General features: G+C 46.4%; 1 protein-coding gene across 1 annotated transcript in view; it reads left to right on the top strand.

The window, feature by feature from the left end:
- Positions 1-18,620, top strand: part of Cpxm2 (carboxypeptidase X, M14 family member 2) — a 122,250-nt gene that overhangs the window by 99,776 nt on the left and 3,854 nt on the right. The window contains exons 8-13 of the mRNA XM_008827249.2: positions 2,479-2,602; positions 4,297-4,493; positions 6,252-6,431; positions 9,914-10,211; positions 14,674-14,813; positions 16,799-16,898. Of these exons, the coding sequence (XP_008825471.1) occupies positions 2,479-2,602; positions 4,297-4,493; positions 6,252-6,431; positions 9,914-10,211; positions 14,674-14,813; positions 16,799-16,898 (1,039 nt within the window). The remainder of the gene's footprint in view (positions 1-2,478; positions 2,603-4,296; positions 4,494-6,251; positions 6,432-9,913; positions 10,212-14,673; positions 14,814-16,798; positions 16,899-18,620) is intronic.

Here is an 18,620-nt window from a genome sequence, read left to right on the forward strand (position 1 = left end):
CTTTATATATAAATGTATATATATATTTTTCTTATGTGTATGAGTGTAATGCCTGCATGTATGTAAGTATACCCATGCTGTGCATTGCCCAAGGAGGTCAGAAGAGAGCATCACATTCCCTGAAACTGGAATTGAATATGGTTGATAGCTGCCATGTGGGTGCTGGGATTCAAACCCAGGACTTCTGCAAGAGCAGCCAGTGATCTTAATCACTGAGTCATCTCTCCAGCCCCCAAGCCAGCTGGCTCTTAAGCCTGAAAACTGACATTCTATCTGAATCCAAGACAGTGGTTCACCTGCTATCAGGGCCTGCTGAGGTCATTGCTGTTGACTGAGAATGACCAATGACCATCAGGATGAGCACATGGGCCTCGTGTGCTGTGGCTATCTTCAGAGAAGTCATGCTGTGCCGCAGGTGAAAGGGACACGTGCTCCTTTCTTTCTTGTGCTTTCCTGGACAGAAAAGGACTGTAGGAAAAGGCTGAAGAATCCAAAGTCCTGGTTCCACCTGGGTCAGCTGGGTGGCTCAGAGCAAACTGCTCAGAATCTCTCTGGGCCTCAGTCCTCACAACTGTAGAATGGGTACAGTCACTTCTGCCTTATCTACTTTACCTGATGGTCATGATGGTGTGGTTCCACAAACAGAACATATTCTTACTGCTTCTGGTAAGTCTTAGTGACACAATTGCTGTATCTTTTATTCAGCTTTCATGCTCCCTGTCACGTGGCTGCAGTCACCCCTGCCATATTCCTCCTTCCTAGAGATGGGTGTGGAAGCGTGTTTCTGATGCATGGTGGGTTTCTGCTTCAGCCGTCTTGCACACGAGTCCTTAGCAGTCAGCTTTCTCTCACTTAAACATTGTGGCACAAAATGAGTTACTAGTAAATGAGCAACACCCACCCCCTACGGGAGCAGTGAGAAAATCAGACCCTGAATTCCCGATCAAGGCTGTTAACATCACCTCTTATAGGTCTGCTGTGAACGCCAAGCTGGAACCTCAGCATCTTAGGAACACTCTGCCTGGCTCTCACAGGATGTAGTTATGAGGTCAATGAAGTTGATCACCACACCTGCCCCATATCACATCTCTACATCGTACCAATTTCTAGTTCTAATAGATTTTCACCCACTGTAGAATTTGCAGCATATACAAGGACATTGGATGGACAGTCAGCTGCTCAGGAATGGTTTGGAAGGTGGTTCAAGTGCATTCAGACCCGCACCCTAGGGCTTCTCCCTCCTCTGTTCTCACTGGGCAGTTCCAATGGTAGAGCCCTTCCTAAGGGCATCCTTAGGGAGACACCCTTCCTTTCTGCTCTTCCAGCACCTGAGCATCCATCCTGTTCTCAACACATGGCCCTGAAATGATCCTATACAATCTCCAGCCTTTTTACCTTCACTGTGGCTCTCCATGGGGCTCCTGGCAAAGTGTGCGGTCCTCAGTAAATGTAGAGTGAATGACTGTGTTTGTTAAATCCTGAGGTCTGGTGCCTTGGGGACTGAAAAACAATATTCACTCAAGAAATCAAAGCTATTTACCAGCTAGTTCACACACACCTGTTCAGGGATGAGACGTGAGGCAGTCTCTAGGGAGAGGATATCTCTGGTCCTCTGTCCCTGGGGGAAGCTTGCTCTTCTGTGACTAGCAGAGTCCTTACTACCTCCCCTGGCAGCTCTTGTTACTCTCATGGACCAACTCTGTCAGAGTGACGAGCTGACCCAAAAACAAAATCCAACCCATGGCATGAGGAAACTTTATTTTCCAGCTACAGCCTGATTTGCTCACCACTTAGGTCCATGAGCTCTGTGACCATGGGTGCCACGTGTGATCCTTATTTAGAACTCATGAATGGATCATTCCATGCCTCCCCCATGCCAGCTCCAGAAGGGAGAAAGCCCTATCTCCTCAGCATAGGTGTTCAGTGATTATGAAAAAAAAATATTCAAATGATACTTATTTGAGCAATTGATATCCAAAGGTACTAATTAAGAAAGAAGGAAATCATAGTGAGAAAGTAATGACCACAGCCAGGGAGGTGACAGCGCCACCAATAAGGTGATGATAGCAACAGGGAAAGTGGAAAATTCCAACCGAGGAGGACACTTTGCTCTATTGGGAGCCCCATAACAGAAATACTCTCAGCTGTGTAAGTGAACAATACAAACGTGAGGTGCTGGAGTTCAGACTACAGCAAGAGGTTAAAACCACAAGCAGGTGTGCTCAGAGGACAGGGCCAGGGTGGGCACTGACCAGGAGTGTCTCATAGAGGAGATGAACAAAAGGCACAGTCTGCCTGGAAAGGAGAGTATTGTCCTGGGAAACAGGGGACGAGGGGACCAGAAAGGGTGCTTAGCAGCTGGGCTCTGAGGAGGACAGGAGAGTTAGGGGTGTGTGGAGATAACATTCCTCTTGGAACTCTGCCTCTTTGGTTCATAGCAATCATCACTTAAAACCTTTAATTTACCTTGTCTTTCAGTTGATGAAGGTTGTGAATGAAATGTGCCCTAATATCACCAGGATTTACAACATTGGCAAAAGCCACCAGGGCCTGAAGTTGTATGCTGTGGAGATCTCTGATCATCCTGGGGAGCATGAAGTTGGTAAGGAAGGCCCACCAGGATGACGGTGCTTTCTCCTCATACCTCTTGACCCAGCTAGAAAACTCCCCCTACCATAAGAACATTCATGATTCAGGACCACCCATCCCACATCCATTTCAGATAGACAAATTTCACACAAACAAATGGATTTGGGTTCTGTGAACCTCTCATCTTAAGACAAGGGCTATAAAGCTCTTTGAGTTATAAACCCCTTTGCTGCAAAGGGACCATATCTAACTGTGCTCTCTGCCTCTGAGGCCAATAACCAGACACAGGAGAAAAAGGCTGGAGAGAACTCAGACTCCCCTTCTAGCAGATCTTTCTGGGCCCCATGGTTCTGGAATGGCTTAGATCATGGGATCTCCCTTGTTTTGGGAAGGTGCCCTACCTTGTGTCTAATGATTGGCTGTTTTTAGCTGTTTCTCATTCAGTCAGCTTCACTCTGAGCTCCTGCAGGACTGGTGGGCTTCCCTCGTTTCCTTGTTGGTAAAACTGGGAGTTCGTTCAAATCCCCTGAAATCTGAGTGCAAAGATATGTTTAACTTGTTCACCTTGAGCGTCTCTGTCTCCAGAGTTCATTTTCGGAGCTTCCTTCAAAGGATAAAGGCCTCACCTGTGGATAAAATTTCCACACACATGGCAGCTTGGACAATGGAGCCCCATGTCCAAGTCTGCTCAGCTGCTGTAACAAAATACCTCAGACTGCATCTCTTATTAACCAACAGGAATTTATTTCTCACAATTGTGGAAGCTTGGAACTTCAAGATCAAGATGCCAGCAAATCTGGTATCTGAGGATACCCCCCTCTTCCCCCTTCCCCTCCCCCTCCTCCTCCCCCTCTTCCTCCTCCTCCCCCTCTTCCTCCTCCTCCTCCATCCTTGCATGGTATAGGGCAGGTGGAAGACTATGTTCCCAGAGGGCTCTGTAAGGATATTGATCCCAAATTCCTTTCTTATGGCCCCACCTCTTAAAGCTATCACAGGGTCTTAATTTCAGCATGAATTTTAGGGAAACACACATGGCTAAGTTATAGCAACTCTCGTTTCAGAAGCTAAGCATGTTTTGTTTTGTTTGTTTTGTTTTGTTTTGTTTTATGACAGAGTCTCCCTGTAGCCCCAGCTATCCTGGAGCTTGCTATGTAGACTAGGCTGGTCTCAATCTCACAGAGATCCTCCTGCCTCTGCCTATGCCTCTGCCTCTGCCTCCTGAGTTCTGGGATGAAGGGTATACACCACCATGCCCCCCAGAAGCTGTGCTTTTAAAGGGAAACTATTCAGACCATTATCCAAATTGTGTCCCTGATGACTTGCCCTGCCCAGCTATTTTCTTCTTCTTTCTGTCATTTTTGGGTCCTTCTAAAACTTGACAGGAAGTTCTCTGAAGAAAAATTGCATCCTGGAAGTAAAAAGTAATTGCTGTGGCATGTGTCTTGCTTGAAGCCTTGAGCACTGGATTACTTGTTCTCTTCTTGTTAAGTAAGAATGTACATGCACCCTGTGGCTCCTGCCAGTTTGGACTTGTCTATGCCTTTTCTTGCATACTTGAATATTTGAGTATAAAATAATTATCCCGATGTAATATTAGAGGTTTATTTGAACATATATGGCTATAAGGTAAGTTTATGTCATTCCAAACCCTGCCAAGCCCTGTGTGGCTTCATACCTGAAGGAACCTGTGTCTCTGTATCTATCAAGGTGAGCCCGAGTTCCACTACATCGCAGGGGCCCATGGCAATGAGGTGCTGGGCCGCGAGCTGCTGCTGCTGCTGCTGCAGTTCCTGTGCCAGGAGTACCTAGCGCAGAACACACGCATCGTCCGCCTGGTGGAGGAGACCCGGATCCACATCCTGCCCTCCCTCAACCCAGATGGTTATGAGAAGGCCTGTGAGGGGGTGTGTATATTAGCCCTGACTCAACACCACAGGCTCCAACTCAGAGTGTGCTCAGCCCAAGTTCACCAGAATCTTAAAGCCTCTCATTCCCATTCTCATTCTCTCTCTCTCTCTCTCTCTCTCTCTCTCTCGTCTCTTTTTGTGTGTGTGTATGTGTGTGTGTGTGTGTGTGTGTGTGTGTGTGGTATTCCTATGTGTGTGCATGTATATGCAGGTACATATGTAATACATGTGTGTACATGTATGTGGAGGCCTTGAAATTGTTGCTAGGTATCTTTCTCAGTAGCTTCTCCACTTTATTTTTTAATATTTTATTTATTATTTTTCTTTTATGTGTATGAGTGTATTGCCTGCATGTAGATAGGTGCACCAGTGTTGTACAATGCCCACAGAGGTCAGAAGGTGGTGTGGGATTCCCTGGAACTGGAGTTACAGACAGTGGTTAGCTGCCATGTGGGTGCTGGGCCTCGAACTGGGTCCTCTGCAAGAGCTCTAGACTGCTGAGACATCTCTCTAGTCCCTCTGCTTTATTTTTTGAGAAGAGACCTCTCATAGAACAGGAAGCTCACAGATTCAATTAGACTGGCTGGCCAGTGAGCACTCGGGATCTGCCTATCTCTCCCTCCCCAGTGCTGGGATGGCATGTGTCCACTCCTACATCCGGCTTTTTACCTGGGTGCTAAGGACACAAATTCAGGTCCTCATGCTTGCATGGCAAGGACTTTACCAACTGAGCTGTCTCCCCCTTACACCTTCTTTCTGAGTGTCTCTTTGCTGAGGCTGGGGGATGGAAAACAGGAATTGAAGCTATGATGATCCTGAGAGAGGGATGTGCCCACAAACTGGAGAGTGCCCACATGAGTGATGGCATTGCGGTATAGCCAATGGCCATGCCAGATGTAGTAGCATCTTGTGTGGACTGAACAGTTTGAGGCATGTGCTAGCCTTGGTTATTATCTCTGATGCCCTCACTGGTCCATAAGGATGGCTGTTTTTATTCTCCCGCAATATTGTTTATATTTTATCTTCTACTTATGGTACAGAATTTGTATAGGTCATATGTTAAATCTGTAATGAAATGCTTCTTCTAATCATGTAGTTATTAAAAATCTAAAAAATGATTAAAAATAATAAAATATTAAGAAACAAAAATATATATATATGTACACGATTATGTACAGACTCTATTTGTGTTATGTCACATAGCTAACCAATAGTGTTATTTCACAATATCTGGAATAAAATAGGCCACTTTATAAACAGTGGTGCCTATCACATGCAAGCTCTAAAGTAGAGTGCTTTGACTGTGTTTGCTATTACTGGTGCAGATCCTTGGTTAGGGATTTGCAATGCTAACTCTCAAGTTGGGAATCCAGGTAGGGGAGAGAGAATACCCTGGTACTGTGTTAGTTTTATGTGACACCACCATGTTGCAGTCCCAGGCTTTAATATTCAAAGGTTTGGAAGAATGGGGAGGGGAAAGGGGAGAGAAGCGAGCTAAGGTGTTTGCTCATGACCATATGGCACAGTTGGTCTCTGGGTGTCCTCTTTGGAGTGATGTAGCTATATCATTCTCTGTTCATCAAATGTTAGTAGCAGGTTTTCTTTTTCATATTATCTGGTGATACTTTCCTTGGTTTCCAAGAGTTTCCAGACTCTTAGGGACACAGGCAAGAGATGGACTCAGGTGTGTCACACATGGCATGAACCTGGATTCTCCTGAAATCTGTGAGCTCTTTACATTCTGAATCTTCTCAGGGCTCTGAGCTGGGAGGCTGGTCCCTGGGACGTTGGACTCATGATGGGCTCGACATCAACAACAACTTTCCAGATTTAAACACGCTGCTCTGGGAGGCAGAGGACCGGCAGAATGTCCCAAGGACAGTCCCCAACCATTACATTGCCATCCCTGAGTGGTTTCTGTCTGAAAATGCCACGGTGAGTAAATATACCTCCCGTTTGTAGGGTAGCAAAGAGCTGAAGGGTGCCTGCTGTGGATATGCTGTAGAGGAGTAAAGAGACAGAGCCGACATTTTTTCTTGTTTCGTCCAAAAGTACTAGATGATGAGTACGTTGTACGTTGGTATGTTGGAGAGCTTTTTGTGGAAATCTCTTAATTGTATTTCTTTACAACTACTGAATTGTAAAAAACCAAAACAACCCCCTGCACCACACAAATTTGTCATTACCATCGTCTTCATCACCGTCCACTACAGGGCCATGAAATAATCTTCAGCTTTCACCAATCACAATGTAAATACACAGTTCCATTTCTAACGACACATGCAAAGTGGATTTCTGGTGAGATGTTATGCACAGTTCCTCCTCTGGTGGTATGTGTACTAGAACACAGTGTAAGAGAATCCAAGGACGCTGTTTCTTGTAGCAAAAGGTTGAAGACTGCTCACTGTTCATCGTCACACACGTAGATAAATGAGCTCCTCCTTAGTGAAGTGAAAAAACGGAGCAGCAGCTTTCATTAAAGTCAGAGATGGATCTTCGGAATGTAAATTAAGTGAAAAAATGCGAAGGAAAAGTAAAACCAAACTGTTTTTAGGTCTACATATTGTTGAACCAAAAGAGAAGGTCAGGAGAATAGTTGCATTCAGGACAAGAGTTCAGGTCTGTAAAGCGGTGGCGTGGGGGATGACATCACATGTGTGCATAGATACTGCTGCTGAGACTTGGGTCTTGGGTTAGACTGAGGGTTCACAGCACAGACCAGTATGGAGTCTGTGTAACGAGTAATGTTCCCTTATGAGCTATGTTCCGTTATTGGTGTGCTTAAAACCAAAGCAAAACTTAGTAAAGCCCAGCAAGTCAGCACAGTGAAGTGATTCCCAGTGTCTGCTGCTCTGTGGTCACCAGCTTTAGCTTGCTGACGTTACCTTCATGGCGATTAGAAATTGACTGTAATCTAATTTGATTCACGTCTGTATTTGGCCATGCCGAACTTCTAACTTAAACTTTCAACATTGCCAGCTTTCTTCTTTTGCCTTAACTGTTTGTTTTTTTTTTCTAACAAAAGGCCAAGCATACAAAATTAGAGAACGAGCCCATGAGCACTCGTGCTTTGACATGTTCCGGCTCCTGTCTTTTCTAGGGACCACCCAGGCTTCCCTCCTCCCCTCCCACTATCGCAGACCCCTGCACTGCATCATTCATTTCGTTTGTAAATACTGGGCTGGAGAGATGGCTCAGTGGTTAAGAGCACTGGTTGCTCTTGCAGAGGACCCATTTCGATTCCCAGCACTCACACGGAGGCTAATAACCATCCGTAACTCCAGTTCCAGGGGATCCGACACCCTTTTTGACCTCCATAGGCATTTCACAACACAGTTACACTTACATACATGCAGGCAATACATTCATACACATTAAAAAAAAATAAAACAATTTGTAAATCTCTCAGCAGTTATCTCTAAAATACAGGGGCTGTCCTTTAAAACTGTGTTATTGTTATGTTAAAATAAGTAATTTCTTTTTAAAACTTTATTTCCTGTCTGGTATGTGCGTATGGGTGCATGCGTGCGGTGGCAGAGGTGGAAGTCAGAAGACACTTTCAGGAGGGTTTTCTCCTTCCACCTTGTTCAGACAGGCCTTTCTTGCTGCTGCTGCCACAGCACGCCAGTGTACTCTAGGCCAGCTGACCTGTGAGCTTCTTGGTGGGTCTCTTGTGTCTACCTCCCATCTCCCTGTAGGGGTGCTGGGATTATACAAGCACGCCACTGCAGCTGGCTTTTTATGTGGGTTCTGGGAGTCAAACTCCAGTCATCAAGTGGCTTTAATCCCTGAAGCATCTCTGCTGTCCCAGATAAGTTATTTCTTGATATTATGAGGTATCTGGTCAATGTTCCCATTTCCTTTATTATATTAATCACTGAACTCCTCTTGCTCCACTCATTCCCCTCTCATCCAATCTTGTCCCTCAGTTTGTTTAAGTCAAGATTCCAATAACACGCATTCATGTCTAATGGTTTATAATCTGCTGAGTCTTCTTTAACTACAGGTCGTCCCTCCACCACTGTCTCCGCTTCCCTAACATTTGGTTGTTTGTTTCGTTTATCTCTTCACATCCTGCTGGGCTCTGAATGAGCAGCTGTGGCTGCATTCCTGTGAGGCCATGTACACTTCCTTCTGTTTTCTGGAAATGGACAGTGACTTTGAGTCTGACTGAGAGCAGACAGAGCAGACGGCTGCAGACCATAGCCTATGTAGGTCTGCTTTCCTGAGTGGCCCCTATTGGCACATGTTTGCACTTGTCCATGGTGTTTCTTTGCTACAAGAGCTGAGTAGCTGTGACAGGCTGCCCTGGCCCACATGGCCCAAAATATTCTAACTGACCTCCTCAGTTAGCGGCATGGTCAGATCCAGGTTTGCCTGTTTGAGGGTTTGTGCCTTCTATCAGGAGACACAGCATTGGTTGTGTCTTTTCCTCGTGTAGTTATGGGTAAACGTTCCTGTCGTGGTTGGCTTCAGCTATCAAGTTGGCATACCTGGGAAGAGGGACCCTCAACTGGGGAATTTCTTCTATCCAGTTGGACTGTGGGCGTGTATGTGAGGCATTTCCTTGATTGATGGGTGATGTGAGAAGGCCCAGCCCACTGTGGGCAGTGCCACCCTTGGGCAGGTGATCCTGGGCTGTGTGAGAAAGCGGGCTGTGCACAGGCCAGAGGAGCAAGTCAGTAAGCAGTGTACCTCTATGGCCTCTGCTTCAGTTCCTGCCCTGAATTCCTGTCTGACTTCCTTCAAAGATGGACTGTGGCTCGGAAATGTAAATGCAATAAATCATTTCTTTGCCCAGTTAGTTTGGGTTGTGGTGTTTGTCACAGCATCAAAAAGAAGTAGCTGGAACAATTCCTGACCCAGGAGTTCATGAGTGTCACAGAATGGTGTCCCTTTAATCCCTTTTCCGTATTCCCTGGAATGTGCGGCACTGGAAATGTCTCCCCTTTCCCTTTTGGGTCTATTGTCCACAAAGCCCAGTTTTCCCAGGGAATGTTTTGAGATTCTAATTGTTGCTAAGATTATTCTATAAAATCAGTATTCCCTGGAATGTGCGGCACTAGAAATGTCTCCCCTTTCCCTTTTGGGTCTATCGTCCACAAAGCCCAGTTTCCCCAGGGAATGTTTTGAGATTCTAATTGTTGCTAAGATTATTCTATAAAATCACTACCTTTTCCAAAACACCCTCCCCCAACTTTTTCTTTGAGACAGGGTCTCACTATATAGCCCTGGCTTGCCTGGAACTTGCTATGTAGACTGGGCTGGCCTCAAAGTCAACAGTGATTGACCTGCCTCTGCTTCTTGGGTGTTGGGATTACAGGCATATGTCATCACACCTGTCCTGCATTTCCCCTTTTTGAAAGCTAGGGAGGTGAAGCAATTTCCTTTTCTTTGTCAATCTTGTACATTCTCAGGTGGCCATGGAGACCAGAGCGGTCATTGCCTGGATGGAGAAGATCCCTTTTGTGCTGGGTGGTAACCTGCAGGGGGGTGAGCTGGTGGTGGCATACCCCTATGACATGGTACGGTCCCCGTGGAAGACCCAAGAACACACCCCAACACCTGACGATCATGTGTTCCGCTGGCTGGCCTACTCCTATGCCTCCACTCACCGCCTCATGACAGATGCCAGGAGGCGAGTGTGCCACACGGAAGACTTTCAGAAAGAGGAGGGCACCGTCAATGGGGCTTCTTGGCACACCGTGGCTGGAAGTAAGTCCCAGATGGGAACCAAATGATCATGGGCTGTGCAGTGGTACTTTTATCTGTGATGTGTCAAAACACCTGACAAAAACAAGGAAGGAAGGGTTTATTTTGGCTCCCAGTTTGAGAGTACAGTCCATCATTGTGGAGAAGGCATGGCGGCAGGAGCAGGAGGTAGCTGGTCATAGTGCATCTGCAGTTGGGAATTAGAGATGAATGCTGGCACTCAGCTTGGTTTCTCCTTTTTATTCTGTCCAGGATGTCAGTCCATGACATGGTGCCATGCACAGTTAAGGTGAGATCTTCCTAACTCTATGAACTCAATTTAGAAAGCCCCTCACAGACAGGCCCAGGGGTGTGTCTCATAGGTGACTTTAGATCCTGTCAAATTGATAATCAGTATTAACCGTCACAGAGAGAATCTTCTCCCAAGCCTCCTCCCAAGACCCCTTCTTGTCATTATACGCAGTACAATTGTCATCAGTGGCTTCCACAGCTTGTTGCCTTGTACTCTATGAAGACTCTCTTTTAACCCTTACTGTGTTCTCAGGGGTTGATGTAGCTTATTCTTCATTTTATGAATGAGTGAACCTGAAGATTGCTGGGACTCTGCACAATAAGAAACTAATAGAGATATTCAGATTTCATAGGGCTAGAGACAGGAGAAAGTGAACTCAGTGGCAAATGAACCCAAAAGAGAACCCATGGAAGGGGCAGGGCACCCTGGTTCTATAGCATAGTGCTCTTTGCTCAGACCTGGGGGACTGTTGTAGGCTGTGAGCCTGCCAAGATTCTGGCTCTGATCCCAGCTCATACGTGAAGTGACTGGGCTGATGGTGTGTCCTGGGAGCTCCATGAGATGAAGGCATGTACATCTGCTGTCTGCTGGTGGTAAGCAGGCTGGCTACCTGGTCACTCATGACATGTGTCAAAGGCAGCTGTGAACAGCATTGGAAATATGAGGCATTGCTCCCAGCCTCCACATGGACTGGAGCGGCTTCCCAAAGGGACCCCAGAATCATTTGGCAGCAGCTGGAAAATCCTGTGGTTTGCATGTCAGGGTTTACACTTTGCTGTCTGTCTTGAGCCATTTCTAATCCAGGACTCTTACTCCAGAAGGGACGAGAATAGCACATTCCCTAAAGTCTTCTGCATGGGTTGAAGCCCCAGCCTAGGGCAAAATGCTTGTCTTCTTCATGTTGTGAGGACTATCAAGAGAATGCTGAATCTGAGAAATATTCCACATCCAGTAGATCTGGGTTCAAATCTGAGTGTAACATTCAGATGCTGCGAGACCTTGGATGACTTTACTTCTCTGAAGCCCCACACTTTTCTATTAGTAAATTAGGCATGGTGATAATGGGGTGACGTCTCCCTCTAATATGTGGTGGGATCATATAAGTGGTGGGTGTGGATGTGCTCCGTGTCTGGCTGATCAGAAACACTCAGCATAAATGTCTATCCCCAACTGCCTCCTTTCTGTTCTAGGGCATGCTCACCATGAAATTCCTGTGTGATGGTTAGCCTTAACTGTGAACTTGACACAACCTGGAATCATCTGGGAAGGCAGTTCAAGGAGAGATTGTCTACACTGGGTTGGCCTATGGGCATGTCTATGGGGGATTGTCTTAATTAAATTCATTGGTGTGGGAAGACCCAGCCCGCTGTGGGCAGCACCATTCCCTAGGCAGAGGGTCCTGAATTGAATAAAAGGGAGAGATGGAGCTGAGCACAGGCAAGCAAGTAGACGTGCATGTGTTTATTTCTCTCCACTCTTGACTGTGGATATGTTATGACTAGCCGCTTTAAATTCCTGCCACTGTGATTTCGCTGCTATGGTGCTGTATAACCTGGAATGTCAGCCAAATAAACCCCTTCTCCCCTCGGTTGCTTTCTGTCAGGATACTTTATCATGGTAACTGGAAAGGACACTAGAACACTCTATGATTTCACGAACCTATCTTATTCTTAGTTCCATTACACTACTTAATTCCAGTAGTATTTTACTTTGCTGTAAATTCAGCCTTCGAATACTTTCAAGTAGGCTCTGCTCTTGAAAAAGAAAACAAAAAATAAAAATATTTGTTCCCATGGTCTTTTCAAAATGTACATAGAAAGGATACCATTTTTCCTTGGTGACAGTTCAAGTGGAGACATGTTCTCTGTCTCTACAATGACTTTGACCTCCACAAAATACAAAAAAACCCACAAATTTTCTTTTTCTTTCTTTTTTTTTTTTTTTTGGTCTTTTTTGAGACAGGGTCTCCCTGTAGCCCCAGCTATCCTGGAACTCACTATGTAGACCAGGCTGGCCTTGAACTCACAGAGATCTGCCTGCCTCTGCCTCCCAAGTGCTGGGATTAAAGGTGTGTGCCACCATGTCCGGCACAAATTTTCTTTTATCAGAAAATTTTCTAATACCATAAGGCATTTTAAAATTTTCAAGTTTAGCTCTAAAGACCTGTCTAAAGCTCTCTTAAGTAAAAATGCTTATTTTTTAAGGCTGCTGTGACTAAATCATGTACAAGTGCTGCTGAATTTGCCATTGTCGGGTGAGTGGTCACGTGATGAGATGCAGGCTTCCACATACAGGAACAGGAAGCGTTTGGTGTTTCTGCTGTATCCGTTACTTGCTCTACTCTGGGGGACTTTGGCAGAGCCACATGGCGACTTGAGCCTTTTCCTTCATCCTTTCTGCCTGTGTGCTGGAGTCTGCAGATTCATTTCTTCATAGATTAATGAAATGTGATTTCTAATTTCCTTCCTCCCCCTGTCTCTGCTCAATTCTTTCTCACTCATTATCAGTGCACTGCAGGCAGCAGTGAGTGAGAAGGGAGGTGATTGCAAGTGAGGCTTGGTGCATTTCAAAATGCCCAGTGTGGACGGCGTGGGCTTTTGAAATCCAGAGTGACACGGGGCACACTGTTCCTGCTGCAGAACTGTACTGTCAGCCACGAGGATGGCAAGTGTCATGGGAGAATCCACATACAGGGCTTGATGGGATGAGCAGTTCCCAGTGCCCTAGTGAAGTATGGAATGGGAACATAGTTCAGTCACAGAGCATGAAGGATGTCTCTTGCCCTAGCCAGGACTGAAGGTTTAGAAATGCCAAGCTGTGTTGCAGAGCCTGGTGCCTCAGACAGGAAGGATAGGAAATGGCGTTTCCTAGTTGAGGCCCTTCCTATGCTGTGCTCTGAGCAAGGCCTCACTTGAAGGGTGGGATGTCAGAGACAGCCTGGCCGGAGCTGCTCCAAGGCCAGAGTTTCTCATCATTTTGTCAGAGCATCTCAGGTTTCCAGTGCTTCAAAGATGCATCTTGCAAAGGGAGAAGCCCACTACAGAACATCTAATGACCACATTTATTTTATCTTTGAGAGGGCCTAAGGGAGTGGGACTGATACCTTTAGGCTCAAGGGGAATCCACTCCTAAGAGTTATGACCTGGACTGACTAGTGACTCTGTTGCCACAGACCCCAGATGCCCTCTATAACCCCACACTGAAGTTGACAGATGAATAGACCTGGACTTGGACCAGGCCCTTGTGGAGGAGTTTCCATGAATTCAATCAATCCCACTGTGTACCTTGTATTCCAGAGGCCACACTCATAAAGAAAACTGACTTCCTCTCCCAGAAGCTATCACTTGGCAGTAGTTCTTCAGGTAGGGGTGGCAGCATCATGCCCACCTCCTCATGCTGGTATTTTGACTGGTTTGAGTTTGAGGAGGTCTTGTGCATGTTATCACAAATACTGTGAGTACATATGTATAACTGCCCTGTTGTGTCAGGAAAACAGTTTCCTTGTATTCATCCTTACTTCTGGGTCTTACAATCATTCTGCTTCCTCTTCCACAATGATATCTGAGCCTTGGGAGGAGAGGGTGTGGTACGTGTCCCATCTAGGGCTGAGCATTCTGAAGGCTTTGATTCTCTGCTCCTTGACTGGTTGTGGTCAACATTAATTGCCATCTGCTGCAAGAAGCTTCTCTGATGAAGGATGGTTGAGAGAGGAACTGATCTATGAATATAAGCCATGAGGAGTTGGTTTAATACTATGTCCATTTAGCAGAATAGTTCTAGTACGTTCTCCCCTAGAGCCCATGATAGGTTCTTGGCTAAGACAACAGTGCCAGGTATAAGTTTCACCTTGTGGAGCAGGTCTTAAATCCAATCGGCAAGTGGTTGGTTACTCCCGTGACATTCATGCCACTATTGCACCAGTGTCTGCCTACCCTTTGTCAGACACCTCTGGGTAGATCTTTCCTCATCTCAGTCCTAATGAACCACATTTTCTCTCTCCTCTTCCCCACCCAGGCACACTTGCTCTTCTGTGTTTGCCTATAGTGAAGTATTAATGCTTCCCTATTCTGTTGAAGACTTTTGAATGTACTTGAACATTCTTGGCTGTATTTGGCTGCCTTCCCTGTGCCACTTGAAGTATTGTTCATTTAAGGTATCTGGTTGGCTTGGCAGGTCTGAACGACTTCAGCTACCTCCACACGAACTGCTTTGAGCTGTCCATCTACGTGGGTTGTGATAAATACCCACATGAAAGCGAGCTGCCCGAAGAATGGGAGAATAACCGGGAATCTCTGATTGTATTCATGGAACAGGTGTGGAGGGCGTGTGGCTGGGAGGAGCAGAATTAGCTAAGAATAGGTTATGGATGTAAGGAAAATCGTGGTCATGGGTGACTTGGGTGCTTTGTAGAGCCCATGGCTTGGGTGTCGGCTTCCTGGTCCTGTGGGTGTATCTCCACACAGGTGGCAGGGGGTGGCACTGGCACTTACAGCTGAGTCTGCTCCAAACAGGTGGAACTAGAATGAGTCAAGCCTCAGCTATTTTGCTGGGCCCCCCAGTGCTGCAGGGAATAGCCATCTGTTTATACCTGATCAGATCCACAGAGGGAACTCTAATCACTGGTGATGCCCCACTGGCTTAGGACAAAGGAGGTGGCACAGGGCGGAGTGTAGTGTTGTCTAAGCCAACATGCAGAGGTACCTTGTCTTACTCTGCTTTTACCACGGGAGAATCTCATAGACTGCAGGTCTGAAATGGCAGGTGTGTGTTCTGAAGATGGAAGTGCAAGGTCAAGGTGCCGTGGGTTGGTTTCCTCTGCAGCCTCTCTGTGGCTTACAGAGGGCCAGTCTCTGGCTGCCTCTTACATAGCCATCCCTCTGCACATGTGCTCCCTGTGTGTAGCCACAGCCCCTCTTTTCACAGGAACACGGGTAATGTTGGATGAGCCCCATCCATCACTTCTTTCAAGGCCCTGTCTGCAAATGCACTTCCCATTCTGAGGTCCTGGAGTTCAGGCTTCAGGATAGGGATTTTAGGGTACCTAATGCAGCCTATTATACCCCCCAGGCCTTCAGAGTCACTGTTGCAGGACTTGGAGTGAGTTACTCAGGGTCATTTTTGCCATATACATGTGTGTGGGCTGGTGAGGACCTACTGTCCTCTGACACTTTTCTCTCTTCACATTCTCAAGGACACACCCATCTTGTAGCTTTAATAAGTTGGCCAGTGCTAGCTTAATGTAGAGGTGCAACTTCAGAATCAGACTCCACTAAGGATGAGAGCAACTAGAGTACATGTCCGGCCACAATGCCCTGCCATTTTCACACATTAGTTATGTAACTCCAGCTTCACTCCTCCTGGGAGTAAGAAAGGTCCTGAGGCTGGGCATAGAGGTCAACTATTTCGATGGGTGATTGTACAGGAGTCAAACAATGCCTGTAGCCCATGACCTGGGCACCAGTTTCTTGAGTTTATGGCAGGACTCCTGCACAGGTGGCAGGGGTTTGTACCTGGTTCTTACAACGCATCTGCCTCAGAAGGGCCCCAGGAAGTTCCCTGGCACAGAGAGTGTGAACCAGTTCCCTTCTCTCAGGAAGCCATTAAAGCACCTTCTATCCCAGTCCTGGAATTCCATGGGGAAGGCTCCTTTTCTCTTGTGGAGAAGAGCGAAGGCCTTGACTGTGGTAACCTGGCCTTTCTGAAGCCATGGCTCCCTGTAGATAAAATCCCAGCCTCAGTAATATGTGTAAGGATCATCATTGGAGAAATTGCTATGCTGCTTTGGATCATCACATTATCACAGACGGGGAGACACAGGTTTAGAGCTGGTGAGTGCCGTGTGCCACAGCTAGTTCATAGACAGGCTCTACTTGGAGCTGTCACTTTTAGATGGCCTCTGAGTCTTCCCTTTTCTCCCTAGTTCCTATGTTATTAAGTCCATGGAACCCAAAGAAGCCCAAATAATTATTCCTGATAAAATTAAATTCCAGTTTTTAGAGGATTTGGGGATTGAACCACAGCCTCTATGTCTGAGCTACACCCCAGCCCTAATATACCCTAGTGGGTATATTTTTATGAAACTTCTAGATCTCAATAAGTTTACACCTTTGGAAGATTTTAATTGCAGTGAGAAGTTTTCCTGTGCATGAGCCACAAAAGTTCCACCAACTGTACACAGAGCCTGGGAAATTCTGAGCTAGACATGAGGACTGAGTTGATATTAGGCGCGAAGACCCCTTCCTTGTGTTGGTGTCTGGAGCTGCCCAGTGACTTGCCATTTCTTGCATTTGCTGTGCAGGTTCATCGAGGCATCAAAGGCATGGTGCGAGACTTACATGGAAAAGGAATCCCAAATGCCATCATTTCTGTGGAAGGCGTCAACCATGACATCCGGACAGGTAGCTGTGAATGTGTTAGAGGCTGCCTCAGTAAGAAAGTCTGTTCCCTTGGACTGTGTTACTTGGGGATGGAACCTAGGTCCTTGTGTTTAGAAGTCAAGCACTTCACCAACTATGCTTCTCAACCCCCAGAAACCCTTCTAGGGGTTCTGCTTGCACTGACTATTTCTGCTGACAATGATTCTATTTCCTCTGTGCTGTCATTAGATACGAGTGAGGCATATGAAGAAACAGAGCAGAGGGACCCAGCTCCTGCCTACTTGATGGACAAGTGGCTAGGGACACTTAATCTTGACACACATCATTTTCATTTGAGCGAAGGGCAGAAATATATAAAAATCTTCAATAATCTGAAGGTCAGAATATGACCTCTAACAGGCAGTCCTGAAGAAAAATTGTAAGACTTGGGATCTTAGAAACCAAGCTTGGTTTACAGTTCATAAAATACTAAAATAATTTCACATTTTTATTATGCTCGTGGAATGGCCAGAACAGCATGGATTCTGCAAAGTGTCCCACAGCCCCTGAGTCACTAGCCACAGTGACACACGTCTTCCCTACCCCATACACATTTTCTCTATATTCCTTTTCATGGTAGACCTTGAGGGAGAGAAGCCTTTCTTGACCATTTGGGGGGAAAGTAGAAGTTGATTGACCCTTGGAAGGTTTATGAGACAGTGGGGTTTGACGTTGAGTCTCTAGCTTCCACTTGACTGGAAAATCACCTGCAGACCCTCTGTAGTGTTGGCTCAAGGCCACTGCCTTACTGTTCACTGACTAGTGAGCAATCAGAGATCAAAGGCTGGGCCTGGTCCAGGGTTTCCCTTCCCAGTTCTGTCATCGCCTGGAATAGTTTAGGTTAAAACTATCCCAGGACTCCCTTGCCCCATGCAAGCTGGTGATTGCTGCCGCCTACCTGGCTCTTCACTACTCCTTGTGGAGGGACAGTTGCACATCACTGTAGCGTAGTTTAGGTTAAAACTATCCCAGGACTCCCTTGCCCCATGCAAGCTGGTGATTGCTCCCGCCCACCTGGCTCTTCACTACTCCTTGTGGAGGGACAGTTGCACATCACTGTAGCGCCTCCTTCTGCCTGGGCTTCTTCCTCCTCTGGATCCTTCTTTCTCCCCTCTGGTCTTTGTTTGGATGTGACCATCTCAAGGTGGCCATCACTGATCACAAACACTGCACATCTAGCCAAGCACCCTATGGTCCTTCTTATCCATTTCAACTTTGTGCATAAACGTCTCCTTTCTAACATGCCAACTAAGTGGCTGTTATTTGTTGTGTTTATTAACTGTTTCTGCCAACACAGACACACGCACACACACAGACACACAGACACACACGCACACACAGATACACATACAGACACACACGCACACACAGACACACAGACACACACGCACACACAGACACACAGACACACGCGCACACAGCAACACAGACACACACACACATACACAGATACACGCACAGGCACACAAGAGGGCAGGAAGCCCTGATGTGTCACAAGCATACTGCCTGACCATTTATGAACAGTGGATGCCCATAAATAATGAATGAATGAATGAATGAATGAATGGAAGTTGCAAGATATTTCCAGTATTGCACAGTGAATAGCAGGACTGTGAGTGGAGCCAAGGGTCTGTGACTGCAAATCCAGAGCTCCTTCCTTTGTCCCCAGGATGATTCTTCTTAGTGGGGATGTCCTAGTTTGCT

This window comes from Nannospalax galili, unplaced genomic scaffold, assembly GCF_000622305.1.
Source record: "Nannospalax galili isolate Female #2095 unplaced genomic scaffold, S.galili_v1.0 scaffold31, whole genome shotgun sequence".
Lineage (NCBI taxonomy): Eukaryota > Metazoa > Chordata > Mammalia > Rodentia > Spalacidae > Nannospalax > Nannospalax galili.